The 12,905-nt window shown below is 55.3% G+C and overlaps 7 protein-coding genes across 7 annotated transcripts; 3 read left to right on the top strand and 4 right to left on the bottom strand.

Annotated features, from left to right (window-relative positions):
• Positions 1–1,975: 1,975 nt before the first annotated feature.
• On the top strand, positions 1,976–3,360 carry F5144DRAFT_494075 (HAD-like domain-containing protein; the record flags this gene model as incomplete). Its single annotated transcript, XM_066786018.1, has 3 exons — positions 1,976–2,018; positions 2,107–2,147; positions 2,710–3,360. 3 exons carry the CDS (start codon positions 1,976–1,978, stop codon positions 3,358–3,360), a joined length of 735 nt encoding a protein of 244 aa, XP_066641271.1.
• A 1,373-nt stretch (positions 3,361–4,733) lies between these two features.
• F5144DRAFT_535834 (putative methyltransferase-domain-containing protein) lies at positions 4,734–5,849 on the bottom strand (the record flags this gene model as incomplete). The annotated part of the gene is made up of 2 exons (XM_066787045.1): positions 5,058–5,849; positions 4,734–4,944 (listed from the first exon to the last, which is right to left on the bottom strand). The coding sequence occupies exons 1-2, from the start codon at positions 5,774–5,776 to the stop codon at positions 4,734–4,736; spliced, it is 930 nt and encodes a 309-aa protein (XP_066641270.1). The 5' UTR covers positions 5,777–5,849.
• A 221-nt stretch (positions 5,850–6,070) lies between these two features.
• F5144DRAFT_492619 (60S ribosomal protein uL23) lies at positions 6,071–6,838 on the top strand (the record flags this gene model as incomplete). The annotated part of the gene is made up of 4 exons (XM_066785926.1): positions 6,071–6,095; positions 6,281–6,345; positions 6,402–6,694; positions 6,751–6,838. 4 exons carry the CDS (start codon positions 6,071–6,073, stop codon positions 6,836–6,838), a joined length of 471 nt encoding a protein of 156 aa, XP_066641269.1.
• Positions 6,839–7,451: 613 nt separating this feature from the next.
• F5144DRAFT_493580 (Tim10/DDP family zinc finger-domain-containing protein) lies at positions 7,452–7,975 on the bottom strand (the record flags this gene model as incomplete). Its single annotated transcript, XM_066785985.1, has 2 exons — positions 7,452–7,624; positions 7,858–7,975. 2 exons carry the CDS (start codon positions 7,973–7,975, stop codon positions 7,452–7,454), a joined length of 291 nt encoding a protein of 96 aa, XP_066641268.1.
• A 254-nt stretch (positions 7,976–8,229) lies between these two features.
• F5144DRAFT_577153 (uncharacterized protein) lies at positions 8,230–10,864 on the bottom strand. The gene is made up of 2 exons (XM_066789181.1): positions 9,076–10,864; positions 8,230–9,021 (listed from the first exon to the last, which is right to left on the bottom strand). Exons 1-2 carry the CDS (start codon positions 10,362–10,364, stop codon positions 8,439–8,441), a joined length of 1,872 nt encoding a protein of 623 aa, XP_066641267.1. The 5' UTR covers positions 10,365–10,864; the 3' UTR covers positions 8,230–8,438.
• A 330-nt stretch (positions 10,865–11,194) lies between these two features.
• F5144DRAFT_287102 (microsomal signal peptidase 12 kDa subunit-domain-containing protein) lies at positions 11,195–11,934 on the top strand. The gene is made up of 3 exons (XM_066783772.1): positions 11,195–11,465; positions 11,524–11,583; positions 11,649–11,934. Exons 1-3 carry the CDS (start codon positions 11,415–11,417, stop codon positions 11,844–11,846), a joined length of 309 nt encoding a protein of 102 aa, XP_066641266.1. The 5' UTR covers positions 11,195–11,414; the 3' UTR covers positions 11,847–11,934.
• Positions 11,935–12,119: 185 nt separating this feature from the next.
• F5144DRAFT_494824 (uncharacterized protein) lies at positions 12,120–12,674 on the bottom strand (the record flags this gene model as incomplete). Its single annotated transcript, XM_066786056.1, has 4 exons — positions 12,120–12,218; positions 12,276–12,346; positions 12,421–12,499; positions 12,552–12,674. 4 exons carry the CDS (start codon positions 12,672–12,674, stop codon positions 12,120–12,122), a joined length of 372 nt encoding a protein of 123 aa, XP_066641265.1.
• Between the last annotated feature and the right edge of the window lie 231 nt (positions 12,675–12,905).

Genomic DNA, 12,905 nt, shown 5'->3' with positions numbered 1-12,905 from the left:
CGCCGAGCATGTTTCGGCTGGGCTGTTGAAACCACCCACTGTGGGAAGCGTTGAGTGCAACCCACACGACGACGGTCAATTGACCAATCTATGCGAATTGAAACGAATGCCGGGCATGGGTAATTGGTCCTCTGGAATCCGGAAATGGGGCTATGATGCAGGACGGTCACCTTGGGGACGGTATCCAACTGATCTTCGGGTGGTCAAGCGCTAGTTTGATTGGGGTGCAGCTGTTAGAGTGTCGCGCCAGACCGTACGCGTCGGCGGCCATCCAATGCCCATCCCACCATCTCTTGCAAGCATTAGTTACCACACAAAGATGCCAGTTTCCTGGCGCTAACTGAAAAAGGACCGGGTGGTTGATTTGCAGAGGGGCTGGCTTGAGGCTGGTTGCCGTCGCTTCAATAATTGCGCTTTGATCTTTTCGAGCGCCAATGACTTGCAATAGCGCTGAACCCAAGGCCAGTCGTCTTCTCTCAGGCGGCTGTGTCTTGCATAGTTTCAACCAACTCCAACAACTCCCACAGTGTGAGCATTTTGGACGGAATGAATGAGTTGGGACGAACATTCTCACACCGTTCCAGAAACACCAACCGTCAGGGTCCTAGGGACTGGCCCGTGCGACGCGAGGGTTGGTTGCTGCAGATCCCCTTTACGGCGCATGATGGATGCTCGATCGATGGCGGGGTCCTATGTTTGGCGTTGATGGCTACGCTGCCCCTCATGTTTTTGAATCCAAGACATGGCGAGCAAGTGCCTACCTTGGTAATCCCCCAAGCGGATTACCGGAGAAACAGAGTGGTTCGCAAGAATTGAGATTCGCTGATGGAAGAATGCGCCGATGCTTTGCCAGAGCCGGGCTGCTGTTTTCTAGCCCAATCACGGCGTCCTCCCTCGCATGAACATTCCTGCAGCTGTCGCCATGTCTCTCGCTCGACATGTCGGTGAGACAGACATACGGCAAGTTTAATCGAATGGGCTGTCGCTCGTTTGGCGCCCCGTCGTAGAATTCCTCGACTCGTCGTTGCCGCATGAACCAAGCATCATTTTGCCGCTGCAAGGGGATGATAGCTCGACGCTCCCCAGCCGTGATCTTACCGCTCGGGAAGCTCCTTGCAAGACCTAAAAAGAAAGTGACAGGTCCTTGGGATTCGGCCGACGCGGGCTACACCTTGTGTTTCGTCTGTGCGCGCCAACAATTCATCGGAGAAGTCGCCTCGAGACGGGCGACGGCTCGCTCCTTTTCTCGACATAACCTCATAACTGAGGTACACAGTATTAACGGGACGATGCAGCACACATTCATGCCGCCCCAAATTTTAGCGTCATCATTCTTGCGCCTCTCCACAAATATCGAGACGCAGGATGCAGGCTTCATGTATGTTAGCTGCAGGTCTGGAGTGGTGGTGGTGCGGATGGAAATTTGATGTCCGTGAATTAGTATAGCAACCGAGCAGCCTCTCAGGAGACGACGTGACGACGACGTGACGACTTCTTGACCGCCTTTCTCTAGACCAACGTTTGCGAGCTCAGCACCGCAAGCCCGAACCCCAACCCCGGAAGCTAGAGCTGCAGGACCACGAACCCGCAGGGCCACGAACTAATGTTAGTCTCGGCGCATCCCTCAATGTGACTTACGCCTGTGAATCTAAGCGTGATGATGCATGCGACGAATTGAGTCGATGAGTGAAAAAAAAAAAAAAAAAAACATCGGCGAAAAATTCCAGCCGCATCCCGACCGACCACGATCCACTCACAGAGCAACATCGCCAACGTGCCTTTCTCACTTCGAGACCGACTTCTTCACCGCCTAATTCATCACGCATCAACATCAGCGATTCGGCGTTTCGCTGGCTTCCCTTCCGGTCACTTCGGTCTGTTGGCCCGCTTGTCCGCACCGACCGATCCGTCGACCGCCGGGCCAAGCTCTTACTCTGACCCCGGCCCCCGTCTCGTCCCCCCCTGTCTGAGGAACATGGCTGCCGCAAACAAACCCCGCGTGGTGCTCCTCGACATTGGTATGGTGCCCGCCCTCGTCTCCTGCTTCGTCCCCGTCGAGGAGAGCTAAGGAGAGGATGAGCTAACGGGGGCTCCTTTTCCTTGCAGAGGGCACCGTCTGCCCCATCTCATTCGTCAAGGATGTTCTTGTAAGTGACAACGCGGCTTTCTCTTTTCGTCACCATTCTGTTCCCCCGTCCTCCCCCGTCCCACGGCATGGTCTCTCGGCACTGTGGCGGTGGTCTCGCCCTCTCTGCTCATCACATCAGACCCCGACCAGTCACGGCCGGGTCTGCCCCTCCCACTCTCCATGCTCCCCTGCTCGATCACTGGCCGTTGCTTTTCCTACCGTCTTGGTGTGCCACAGCAGCCTCAATACCAAGAACAGGAAGGGAAGGGAGGGTGGCATTGCTTTGCGTTACATAGTACTCTCTTGGAGTACACACGTTGCCCCCCATCTTCAACAAACACAGCAACCACGGCAACCAGCCATTTGCCCCTCTGGACATAACTTTACCAACACATACACACACACATAGCATGCACACATACACAAACACATACACAAATACACACACACACATACATACATACACACACAATACCATTCACTGCACTATCCCCCACCTCCTATCCCCATCCATCCACCTCACCTCCCCCCCAATAGGTACGTACCACTAACCCCCCTCCCCCCTCTCCCCAAAAACACAGTTCCCCTACGCCCTCTCCGCCCTACCCAGCACACTGGCCCAAGAATGGGACAGCCCCGCCTTCTCGCGCTACCGCGCCGCCTTCCCCGCGAAGCACGCCAGCACGCCCGCCGCGCTCGCCGCGCACGTGCGCGACCTGATGTCCCGCGACGTCAAGATCGCCTACCTCAAGGCCCTGCAGGGCTACCTGTGGGAGGCCGGCTACGCGTTGGGGGCGCTGCGGGCGCCGCTGTTTGGGGATGTGGCGCCTAAGGTGAGGGAGTGGACTTCTGCTGCGGCTGCTAGTGATGGAGAAGGAGGAGGAGGAGGGGCGCGGGTGATGATCTACTCGTCCGGCTCGGTGCCCGCGCAGAAGCTGCTGTTCCGCCACACCAACGGCGAGCCGGCCGACCTAACGGGCGCCATCACGGATTACTTTGATACCGTCAACGCTGGGCCCAAGACGGAGCCCGCGAGCTACGAGCGCATCGCGGCCAAGTATCCCGAGGTGCCTGCCGGGGAGTGGCTGTTCTTGAGTGATAATGTGCGCGAGGTGGAGGCGGCGAGGGAGGCCGGCATGCGCGCTTGCGTGGTGCAGCGGCCGGGCAACGCCGAGTTGCCGGAGGACGTGAGGGGCAGGTTGGAGGTGGTGGAGAGTTTTGAGGAGCTCTAACTCGTTAGTTAGTTTGATGAGACTGCGTCGAGAGAGACAGGTAGTGAGATGATGTTGCTTGGCGCTTGCTCGTGTGTGTGTGTGTGTCTGCGTGGTTGATGTCATGGATTCTCAACACCGATTCTGTTGCTTTGTCGTTCGGCATTTGGGGGTCCACTGAATTGGAACCGACGTCGAAGCGAGACCGTTCCCGTTCCCGCCGTTGCTTCCCAATGGGATAAATTCCTAGCTCCAAGAATCAATTGATGTCGAGTTTGACCGTTCCATTACCCGAGTACGACCCCTGAATTCCAACCCCAAGTCCCAACAAAACATCACGGTCTCCGATAGGCCATGGACGCTCACGCGACTCCTTCTCGCGGGAAACTTGACGATCGTGCTGTCCGGACTCTAGTCTGATTTCCCCAGAGCTGCCGTTCGATCCGCCAAGCCCGCATTAGCTTCGTTACCCCTCAAAACCTGGGGAAGTGCGGCTGGGCGCCAGCGCGCATCGTGGCTGGCATTGCACCCCCCCGCCCCCCTAAACTTGTCGTCATATGATCAACATTGCCTAATCCAGCCGCCATCATGGGGTCAAGTCTGCAATCCGCCGCCCAACGACGGCAAATCGGAGATTGTTCCCAGCCCGCCATTCCTGCTCTTTGCTCGGGCTTCACTCAGGGGGTGGCAACGAAAATATTGCGAATGAACGGCCCCCTCGTTAGTTAGTTGGGCTGCGCGGGAGATCGTCAAAAGCAACCTGGCAACATTGGCAACTCCACGGGACCGTGCCCCGTGATACCAGTAGCTCGGTGGCGGGAGCGGGGTTTAGTGCACCTTTATTGTTTATTCCTTGTGCATGGTTGATGTATCCCTGGTCCACGAGGAATTCATCGTGGATTAAACAAGAGTTCAAAGCGTGGTGGTGTTCCACGTCCAGCTTGAATAACCACCCTATTGTCGGTCTTACCTGCACAAGCCGTAGCTAGCGGCCTCGGGCGTCTCCGAAGGGAGTGGCACAGACCCAACCCCAACGACAGAAGATACATCCCGGTTGCTGTCGTGGGCGTCCGTGGTTCGGCTCCTTGGCCAAAAGCCCCTGATGGGTATCCCGTAGTGGACTAAAGGTCCTTTCGTCTGGCTTCTTGCGTGGGGGCACAAAAGGAGCTAAGCTCATGCATAACCAAATACTGGCGGCATCGGAGTGTTATCATGAGCCAACTTTAGTTGCAACTGGAGCGAAAATGGTGGCCACTGGAGGGCTTCAGCTTCGACTGGCTTGCCCGGCCGAGGACGGCTGGATGTCAGCACATCGGCAAACGGGTCTCATAAACATGATCGGCCAGAAGTGCTGATGTGGCATTGCCCGCCGCTGGCTACAGGGTCCTTGATCGTCACTTGAGTGGGATTGCGGGGGCTGCCAGATCGGGGATGCCGTCGCTTTCGGGGCACCAGTCCGGGCAACGACCAAGCTCGAGAAATTCCCAAGTCGGCGGGGTCCTCGCAGACCGCGCAGTCTCACACGGAAAGCCCGGACGGTCTGGCTCCATGGTCCATGGCGGAAGGATCAATTCAAGACAACAGCGAAGTTGTTCCGGGTCGGCCCTGACCGGACCTCTTTCTTGGAGAAGGTACTCTCGGTTCCTTTGCAGGCCAAATCCCTTCTCCAGAGATAATAGACCAGCCGTTGGGTCGATTTGGATTCCACCTTAACATACCCAACTGATTTCATAATTGCGACCAGTCTTTCCTCGTCCAAGTACCGAGAATTCGTCACGCACGGCGCTGGCAGGACCAAGAATAAACTCGAGAAACTCGCTTGTAGATGGGGCGACTCGAGATATCGTTCTGGAGCCCGGAGGAACTGTGTGGTACGGCGGAGCATCTCCCCTCGGTCTTTCGGCTCTGGGACATAGTTAAGAACCAGCGAGAGAGAAATGATGTCGAACTGCTCAGACTCATCTCGTGGCAAGGGTCGTTCCATGAAGTCCTGTTGCAGAATCCCATCTCCTTGGCTGTTCAAGTCGATCCTTTCGATGTAAAAGTGGCCACTTTTAGAGCAAGCGTTCTGGGTGCTAAGTGCCCCGACCTCTAGCATCCTCAGGCGTCGATCCGAATTCGTCCCGTGAGTTGAGAGACATGGCTCCAGCCATTTCATAAGAACTCGGGAACTGTCGCCTCCTCGGTCATGCCGTTGGCCTTGCAGACTGGCTTCCTGATAACCTTCAATACCTCCCAGCGCCTTGATTTCGGTCTCGATAGCTGCCTCCTCGGCCGCGTTGCCCTTGACAATAGCTTGCCGCTTTCTTTTCTGCAAAAGATGATGTTTGTTGATGAGGGCCTTGGTCGCACTCCTTGAAATCGACTTGGATCGCTGCAGTACCGGCGGCCGGCCAGCCGCTAGACGTTTTGCCGGCCCTTTCTTCTTCGGGGCCATGGGTTCGAAATTTGCGTTTTGAAGAAGACAGGCGAGAAATGAGATTCTGTATTTTGATAGGAAGTCATCACCAGCATCGCACACTTTCTGTTATCTTATCGGCCGGGGCTAGGCTAACGCAACGCTGGTAAGCCACTCGGAGAGCGAGCACGAGCCACACGTGCCACAGCAAGCCACCAGACATCTTGGCGCTCCGCACACACAATTTCTCAGCTCTTTTTCCAATATTCCGGTATTTTTCCTCATCCACGACCGACTCGACAATTTCGCCCAGTGCCGACACAATCCCCAGCAATGGCTCCCAAGGACGCGAAGAAAGGTACATGAACACCCAGATGGTTATCAACACGCGCAGAATCGGCCGTCGCTCAATGCGCACCTTCGCCGTCGTCGCTCCGGCGGCGGGGTGATGCACCAAAGCAGCAGCAGACTTTGCGAGTTTGAACAAGACGGGCCACTCCCTTGTTCAGGCGAATGCTTTACTGACGACGCTTCCTCGGATAGGCGGTGCCTCCAAGGCCGGTAAGGGCGCTCAGGCCAAGAAGGCCGCCCAGGCTGCCCTCAAGGGTGTAAGTGGTTTTTTGACGAAACAGGACCTGTGTGAATGCGCGCTGACGGCTTCCAGGTGCACGCCCACAAGAGGACCAAGGTCCGTCTGTCGACGACCTTCCACCGCCCCAAGACCCTCGTCCTCTCGCGCGCCCCCAAGTACCCGCGCAAGTCGGTCCCTCACGAGCCCCGCCTCGATGAGCACAAGATCATCGTCCACCCGCTCAACACCGAGGGTGCCCTGAAGAAGATCGAGGAGCAGAACACCCTCGTCTTCATCGTCGACGTCAAGGCCAACAAGGCTCAGATCAAGCAGGCCCTTAAGAAGCTCTACGACATCGACACCGTCAAGATCAACACCCTGATCCGGTAGGTCGCTATGATATTATGGGGATATTTGAAAATAGTTACTGATAGACACATAGCCCTGACGGCTCCAAGAAGGCCTTTGCCCGCCTTACCGCCGATGTTGATGCTCTCGACATTGCTGCCACCAAGCTCGGCCTCGTCTAAACGGATTGTTTTTGGCTGGGAGCTGGGAAATAAAAAAAGGTCGGCACATCGAAGGGACATGGATTGCATTTCGATCGGCGTCAGATACCTGGGCTTGGGCACATGACTTGGCAATGAAAAAATTGACATCACCTTCGTGCCGTACTGTTGCAGTTTCTGAATTGTTGGGTTGTCTCGACCATCTGGCGTGTTGATACGTGCTCGTATGATTTGGTGAAGTTTTGCTGAAAGGTCGACTATGTGGACTGCGTTGATGAATTGTTTCCAAGCATTCGTTTGTATCGAGATCCCATCCGTCTATTCCCATATCTATATCGTCACAGGTAATAGTGTACAATGTATAGTAGAGCCCCGTCATCTCAGCGCTTAGCAACGACTGCCATGCGGTCTACCCTTTCGCCATCAGACAAACAAAATCTTGCCTCCATGTCCACCGGAACCCCCTCATACCAATCCGGTGCACTCTCTTCATCAATATGACCCCTCCGCAAAACCTGGCTAAGTACCAAGTCACCGAGGTAATACGCTCCACCCCAAACATGGTCGTACACATCCACCACACCCACCACCACCTCAACAATAACCCCCTAAGCCCCCGCATCACTGATCCTGATCACTGCTGCTGGCGCATGCTCGCCAGGTGCTTCATCGTCGCGAGGTTGGCGTCCATGAACCGGTCGACGCAGTTGGCCAGGCAGCCCTGCTCGCTCTTGTCGAGGGCGCCCGACCGGAAGGTGCCCGAGGTCACGCACTTCTTCCAGCAGATGCCGGTGAGTTCGTGCGTTTCTGTGTGGGGGTTGTTGGTTGGGAGGTTAGCTGCTTGTTTCTATTTCTGGTTTTTTGGGTTCTTCGATGTTTTTTTCTTTCCTTTGGGGGTGGGTAGGGGTGGGATGAGGGTAGCAATTGTGTTTCCTAGGCTTGGCTAGCCTTGGAGAGGGGGGGTCGGGGCGTGATAGAGGTTGTAAGTCGTATGGGCGTTCGCAAGGGAACTGAGGATAGCTAGGTATGCGGAAACGTACGGGACTGGATGCGGGAGCGGTGCTCCTCGTTGGCAAAGAACTGGCGCAGCTCGGTCTTGTCCTTGTCATTGAGCTTCTCAATGTCGGTCTGGTCAATGGTAAAATCGGTGGAAGACATATTGGGCAGTCGGTCGGCTGACGGTCGTGAATGCTAACGGTTGGGTGGTGAACAGAGAGATGGTGTCGTCCGTTTGGACTTTTTGGCGGAGCCGCGGGCAAGGCTCTGCCATGGTGTGTGGCCAATCAAATGCTACCCAGGTGGGCTTGAGAGCTCTTGGTGAGGGTCAGCTTGGGAACCAGAACCTGGGAACTAGAAACAGGGCGTTGGGTATTCTACCCATCAATTCCTGATGAACGGTCATGAAAATGGAACGGCTGGCTTAATCTAATGTATTAATGTAAAACACAAATTTGATGATACTACATATTTGCGTCTAAACAAAGCAGCTAAGGACATTACCTCCCGTGTACTCTAGGGACAAGATGCTATCCATAACCACACTCGCTCGCCGTCATTCCAATCATCCAAGCACGTGTATGACTTGTTATCTCCGACTCTCCAAAGTAAACCGCGGCATCATTTACAACAACCGCCGGAACTTGTAGGCCAGATATGCACACACAAGACAGAATGTGATCAGAGACCCCAGAACACCAAAGAAAGGCGCCAGCGAGTCGGCATCTTGCCAAGGAACCATGACGTTCATCCCGAAGAGCCCAGTGACCACATTCAGCGGGACGATAATGGATGCTAGCAAAGTGATCTTGCTTAGTACCCTGTTGGTGTTGGTGCCCTGTGTAATGCCGTCGATGGAGATCTGGGCGAGGTAGTTGCTATGCGCGCGGGACATCATCTTTTCGAAGTGCCCCAAGTTGTTCATCATGGTAACGACGTGATCCTGGATGTCACCAAGATACAGGCCAATGTCCATACGCGGCGTGACCTTGTAGTTTTCGTTGCAGCGTTTGGTGAACCCCCTCAGGACGTCAGCCTTTCCGCCTAGCAGCCGCATCAAAGCCATGGTGTTCTTGCGCGCAGTGCCAATCTTGCGCAAGAACTGGGCCATGTCGTCGGTACGGGCAATGAATACTTCATCCTCGATCTGGTCGGTGTCGGCCTCTAGCCTGCTGATGACGGGCGCGAAGGAATCGACAATATCGTCGCTATATGCTGTGATTAGCACGAGTGGTTGTCAAGCCAGCACCAAGTATACTCACATCAAGGCATAGCAGATCCAATCACTGCTCAGTGCAACATAATCCTTCAACATGGCGATTCTCTTTCTAACGTGAGAGGCGTGCGGGTTGCTGGAGTAGCTGAAGCTCAGCGTACCCTCGCGGAAAACAACCACGTAGATGTTGAAGGGGACAAACTCGTTCTCCCCTGTCTCTTCGTCTGGTTCGATGCCGAACGACCGGAAACAGGCAAAGTAGTACGAGGGGAAGAGCTCAATCTTCTCGCGAGACTCCTGAGTCGTAATATCCTCAACCGTCAAGGGATGAACGCCAAAGGCCCTGCAGATTGCACGAACTTCCTCTTCCGACGGCTTGTTTATGTTGAGCCACCAGACGCCATCCGTCTCGCCTCTGGGGAAGGTGAAGAGCCCACGGATGTTCTCGCCCGGCAAGATCAGACCCTCGAGGTCGGCAGCATGGATGGTCGATTCCCAGGCGGAGGAGAAGAAGCTCACCCGGCTATGGTCGATCGGGGCCGGCGGCTGCGCAACCTTGGCCGACTCCTCTGAATCCGATCTTTCAGCCTTTTCAGTGCGGCTTTCGCTACCAAAGGGGGTGCCCAAGAAGTCGCCGTCGGCAGTTAAAGTAGGGGGAGCCGCGGCCGTTTCAGTACTCTCGGGCCGCAAATCGGGGAACACCCGGGCGACCTCAGGGCGACGGGCAGCTTGGCGGGCCTCATTCTCCGACTGGATAAAGTTCTCGAGGTAGTCAAAGTCGATATAGAGATGATCGCCCCTCTGTTCGTCCTGCAAGGGAAAGCACACGTCTTCTTCGGCGGACTTGTTCGTAGCCAGGCTCGCGGTATCGGCAGCTGTCGCTACCGTCTGCTGTCTGCTGCGGTAACTATTGCGGCTGGCAACCGACGTAGTGCGCTGCAGCTCAAGCTCATCGGGCTTGCGGTCCGGCCTCGGCTCAGAGAACGAGAGCCCACGCTCCCGCCGACGGGCCTCGGCAAAAGCCTTGACTGAGTTTGGCGGTGAAGATGATCGCTCAGAAACCGAATCGATAGTCGGGCGACGCGTTCGTCGCAGGGTCGGTGACTGGTCACCGGCCTCCTCGTCAACAACGGCTTCCTCAAAGTCACGGACCCTCGGCTCCCCAGATGTGCCCCCCGGTGCCATTACACGTGCTCCATATAAAGAGTCGAAGGTGCCCCGGCGAGGACGGTCCGTTGGGCGATGGGCCGAAGTCGTTTGGTTCCGGTGGTCGTCAAGTTCCGGGACGGGGGTCGAGTACCCCGAGCTGTTGGCAACTTCCTCCTGGTCGGACATGGTTGCAATATCTGGTAAAGTGTAATCGTCCAGAACGACTTTCACTGTCTTCCTTTCCCGCTCCAGTAGACACAAATCAATCACAGCCCTTAGAGCGCGCCTTCAATGGACTTAGCCGGCGCGCATATTGGAGTGAGTGATACTCTGTCTAGTTCACCAGCGGAAGGCGGCGAACGGCCAGGAGCCGTCCGCGACGACGGACGTCTGGTTGCGACAACGTGCGCGATTACGGTGGCTGCTTATTCACTCCGCTGTAGGCCAGCTCGGGGCCTAGGAGTGAACGTCGGGAGATCTGGTTGCGGATGATGCCCGCCAACTTGGTGGCTTGGGATGGCGCGTGGTAGTAAGCTGCGGCTGCGCGACGTTTAGCTGGAAAATGGCGTCGTCGCAAGACTGATATCGAATGTGATAATCTCTGGTTGAGTGGGATTGAGTTAGAATTTGAATTGAGATGGGTTGGTTGGTGGGTGAAGTGAGGAGTGAGGTTTTTCCTTGGAACAGTGCAAGAAAAACCTTCTTTGGGCCTTCAGCGGGCCCAGGCTCAAGCTGCCTGGTAGGTACAGTACCTCTTTGCCCGTGACTAGCCCGTGACTAATCCTGTCCCAGGCCCCATCTTAACCTCTGCATATCTTGGTAGGTACATAGGGAAAGAATACACATTGAGCAGGAGGCTTCATAGTTAGATTAAATTTGAGAAACAATTCCTTCAAAGAAGGTATCCTCATCTGTCTCTCTCTCTCTCTCTCGAAGGATCATATTGTGCATGACAGAGATGCAGCTCGGCACTGAGGTCACCGCAGGAGGTCCAGGTACCGAACGTGGGTTTTTCGCCTCAATCGCAGGGGTTGGGGCTGTTGGCGGCCGAGTGCGGGGCACTAGGACCAATCCGCTTCTTGGCATCCGACCCCTGCTCGGCCATCAACGGACGGGAGACGCTCAGCTCTGAAGCCACGTTGGAATCTGAGGTCCGGAACGACGACCACAACATCATTCCTGCAACTCTAACCCATTACCTTGCCACAACACAGGTTTGGGCTGGGCTATATCACGATGGCTGAGCAATTGTTGGAACAAGCCCGGGATCTTTTCGAGGGGCAAATTGTTTGTTTCTTCCTCTAACCAGGCGCAATGCGGATGCCGTCGCTAACAAAAACCAAAGGACTTTGAGGGCCAGAAATTAGTCGAGCTCCTCGTCAATGCGGCCTTGACGCTCGTCGGAGTAAGTTGCTATCCTTGCTACCTGTCAGATAACTACGCACAAGCTAACTTGTCATCCGTTTCCAGGCGATCGCCTTCCTCGTCGGCTACTTCCTTCAAGATATCAAGCTCGCTGTTTACATAGGCCTGATTGGCACCGCCGCAGTCTTCGCCCTCGTCGTCCCGCCCTGGCCCTTCTTCAACCGAAACCCCGTAAAATGGCTACCAGTTGGGGGAGTCACACCGCCAGCGAACCTGGTGATCGATGATAAGATGTTTAGATGAGAGGGGCACAAACAAATCGCACGGGAAGCAAAAACAAATGCGGAAAATTGTGTTGCATAATGTCATAACGAGCCTGGTGCCATAATTCTCGGTTGGCTCGGTTGTCCCTCATAGGCGCCTCTATCGATGAGTCCAGTTACGCCGTGTCGCAAAGAAGTTTATGTCAAAACGCTCCCATGGAGCGTCTTGTCACCATGGCCATTTTGGTCCGGCGCATATTCCCAGTAAACCCATGGCCCATGCATGCGCTTGACCCCCAAAGGTTTCTGCCGCCTATCTACCATACTTCTGGAATTCCCAGTCTCTGTTGTCGAGTGGGCAGACTTGACGCGCCTTCAACCATCTCGAAATGCAGTGAAAATGGAACGCGTGCTGCAAATGTTGTTAGCAAGCAGGTCATCAAAATAGAGGGAGGCAGTGTGATCGCACATTGCAAATACCCCAAGCCACAGTACACTCCTCACTAGTGGCCGATGCCTGATTCGCTTGACATTCGATGCCTGCATCGTTGGAGGGTCAGCCGTCGACCTAAACACTGAATCTTGTATGGCAAGGTAAGCTGGGGGAGACTCACAAAGATCCATGATGTGGTTCCTGCAGATGGCGCAGTTGTCGACAACAATATCCCAAGCCCAAAGGGCCACCGCATTCCACTGGAGCGTCGTCAGCGCGGGACCAGGTGGCTTGGACTAGAGTTCAGTGTACCTTCTTCACCTCGAATCGCTTCTTTCCTTCCTTGCCCTCGCCATCGACGCCGGCCTTCTTCTTGGTAACGGCTGTTGACGCGGGCGCTGAGGTGGGTGCATCAGGCATCTCGACATCGGCCATATTGACGGTTGTCGGGAAAGGTGAAATGTGAAAGCTTGGGCGTGTCGATGCTAATTGCCGGTTCACGAAATGAGATGGCGGTTATATCGAGGAAGCTCCAAGGTCGTTGCGCTACCTAGGTGGGTGGTAGGTATCCAGACGTCAAGGTTCTTTGGAGTCGCACTGGGCAGCGTTCGTTAGCCTAGACTTGGGAGCTGATGATATCGCATACAAACCTCCCACGGCTTGCCC

The sequence above is a fragment of the Chaetomium tenue genome, assembly GCF_020726465.1.
Source record: "Chaetomium tenue strain MPI-SDFR-AT-0079 chromosome Unknown F5144scaffold_5, whole genome shotgun sequence".
In the NCBI taxonomy this organism is placed as follows: domain Eukaryota; kingdom Fungi; phylum Ascomycota; class Sordariomycetes; order Sordariales; family Chaetomiaceae; genus Chaetomium; species Chaetomium tenue.
The sequence above is the reverse complement of the archived record's forward strand: the minus strand, read 5'-3'. Positions and strand labels throughout refer to the sequence as shown.

Excerpts from the sequence above, each read along its gene's own strand:
- F5144DRAFT_577153 (XM_066789181.1), bottom strand. The coding sequence starts at position 10,364 with ATGTCCGACCAGGAGGAAGTTGCCAACAGCTCGGGGTACTCGACCCCC. Across the intron at positions 9,022-9,075 it reads TGGATCTGCTATGCCTTGAT|CGACGATATTGTCGATTCCT; the intron begins GTGAGTATACTT and ends CACAGCATATAG.
- F5144DRAFT_287102 (XM_066783772.1), top strand. The coding sequence starts at position 11,415 with ATGGCTGAGCAATTGTTGGAACAAGCCCGGGATCTTTTCGAGGGGCAA. Across the intron at positions 11,466-11,523 it reads ATCTTTTCGAGGGGCAAATT|GACTTTGAGGGCCAGAAATT; the intron begins GTTTGTTTCTTC and ends CAAAAACCAAAG. Across the intron at positions 11,584-11,648 it reads CGGCCTTGACGCTCGTCGGA|GCGATCGCCTTCCTCGTCGG; the intron begins GTAAGTTGCTAT and ends ATCCGTTTCCAG.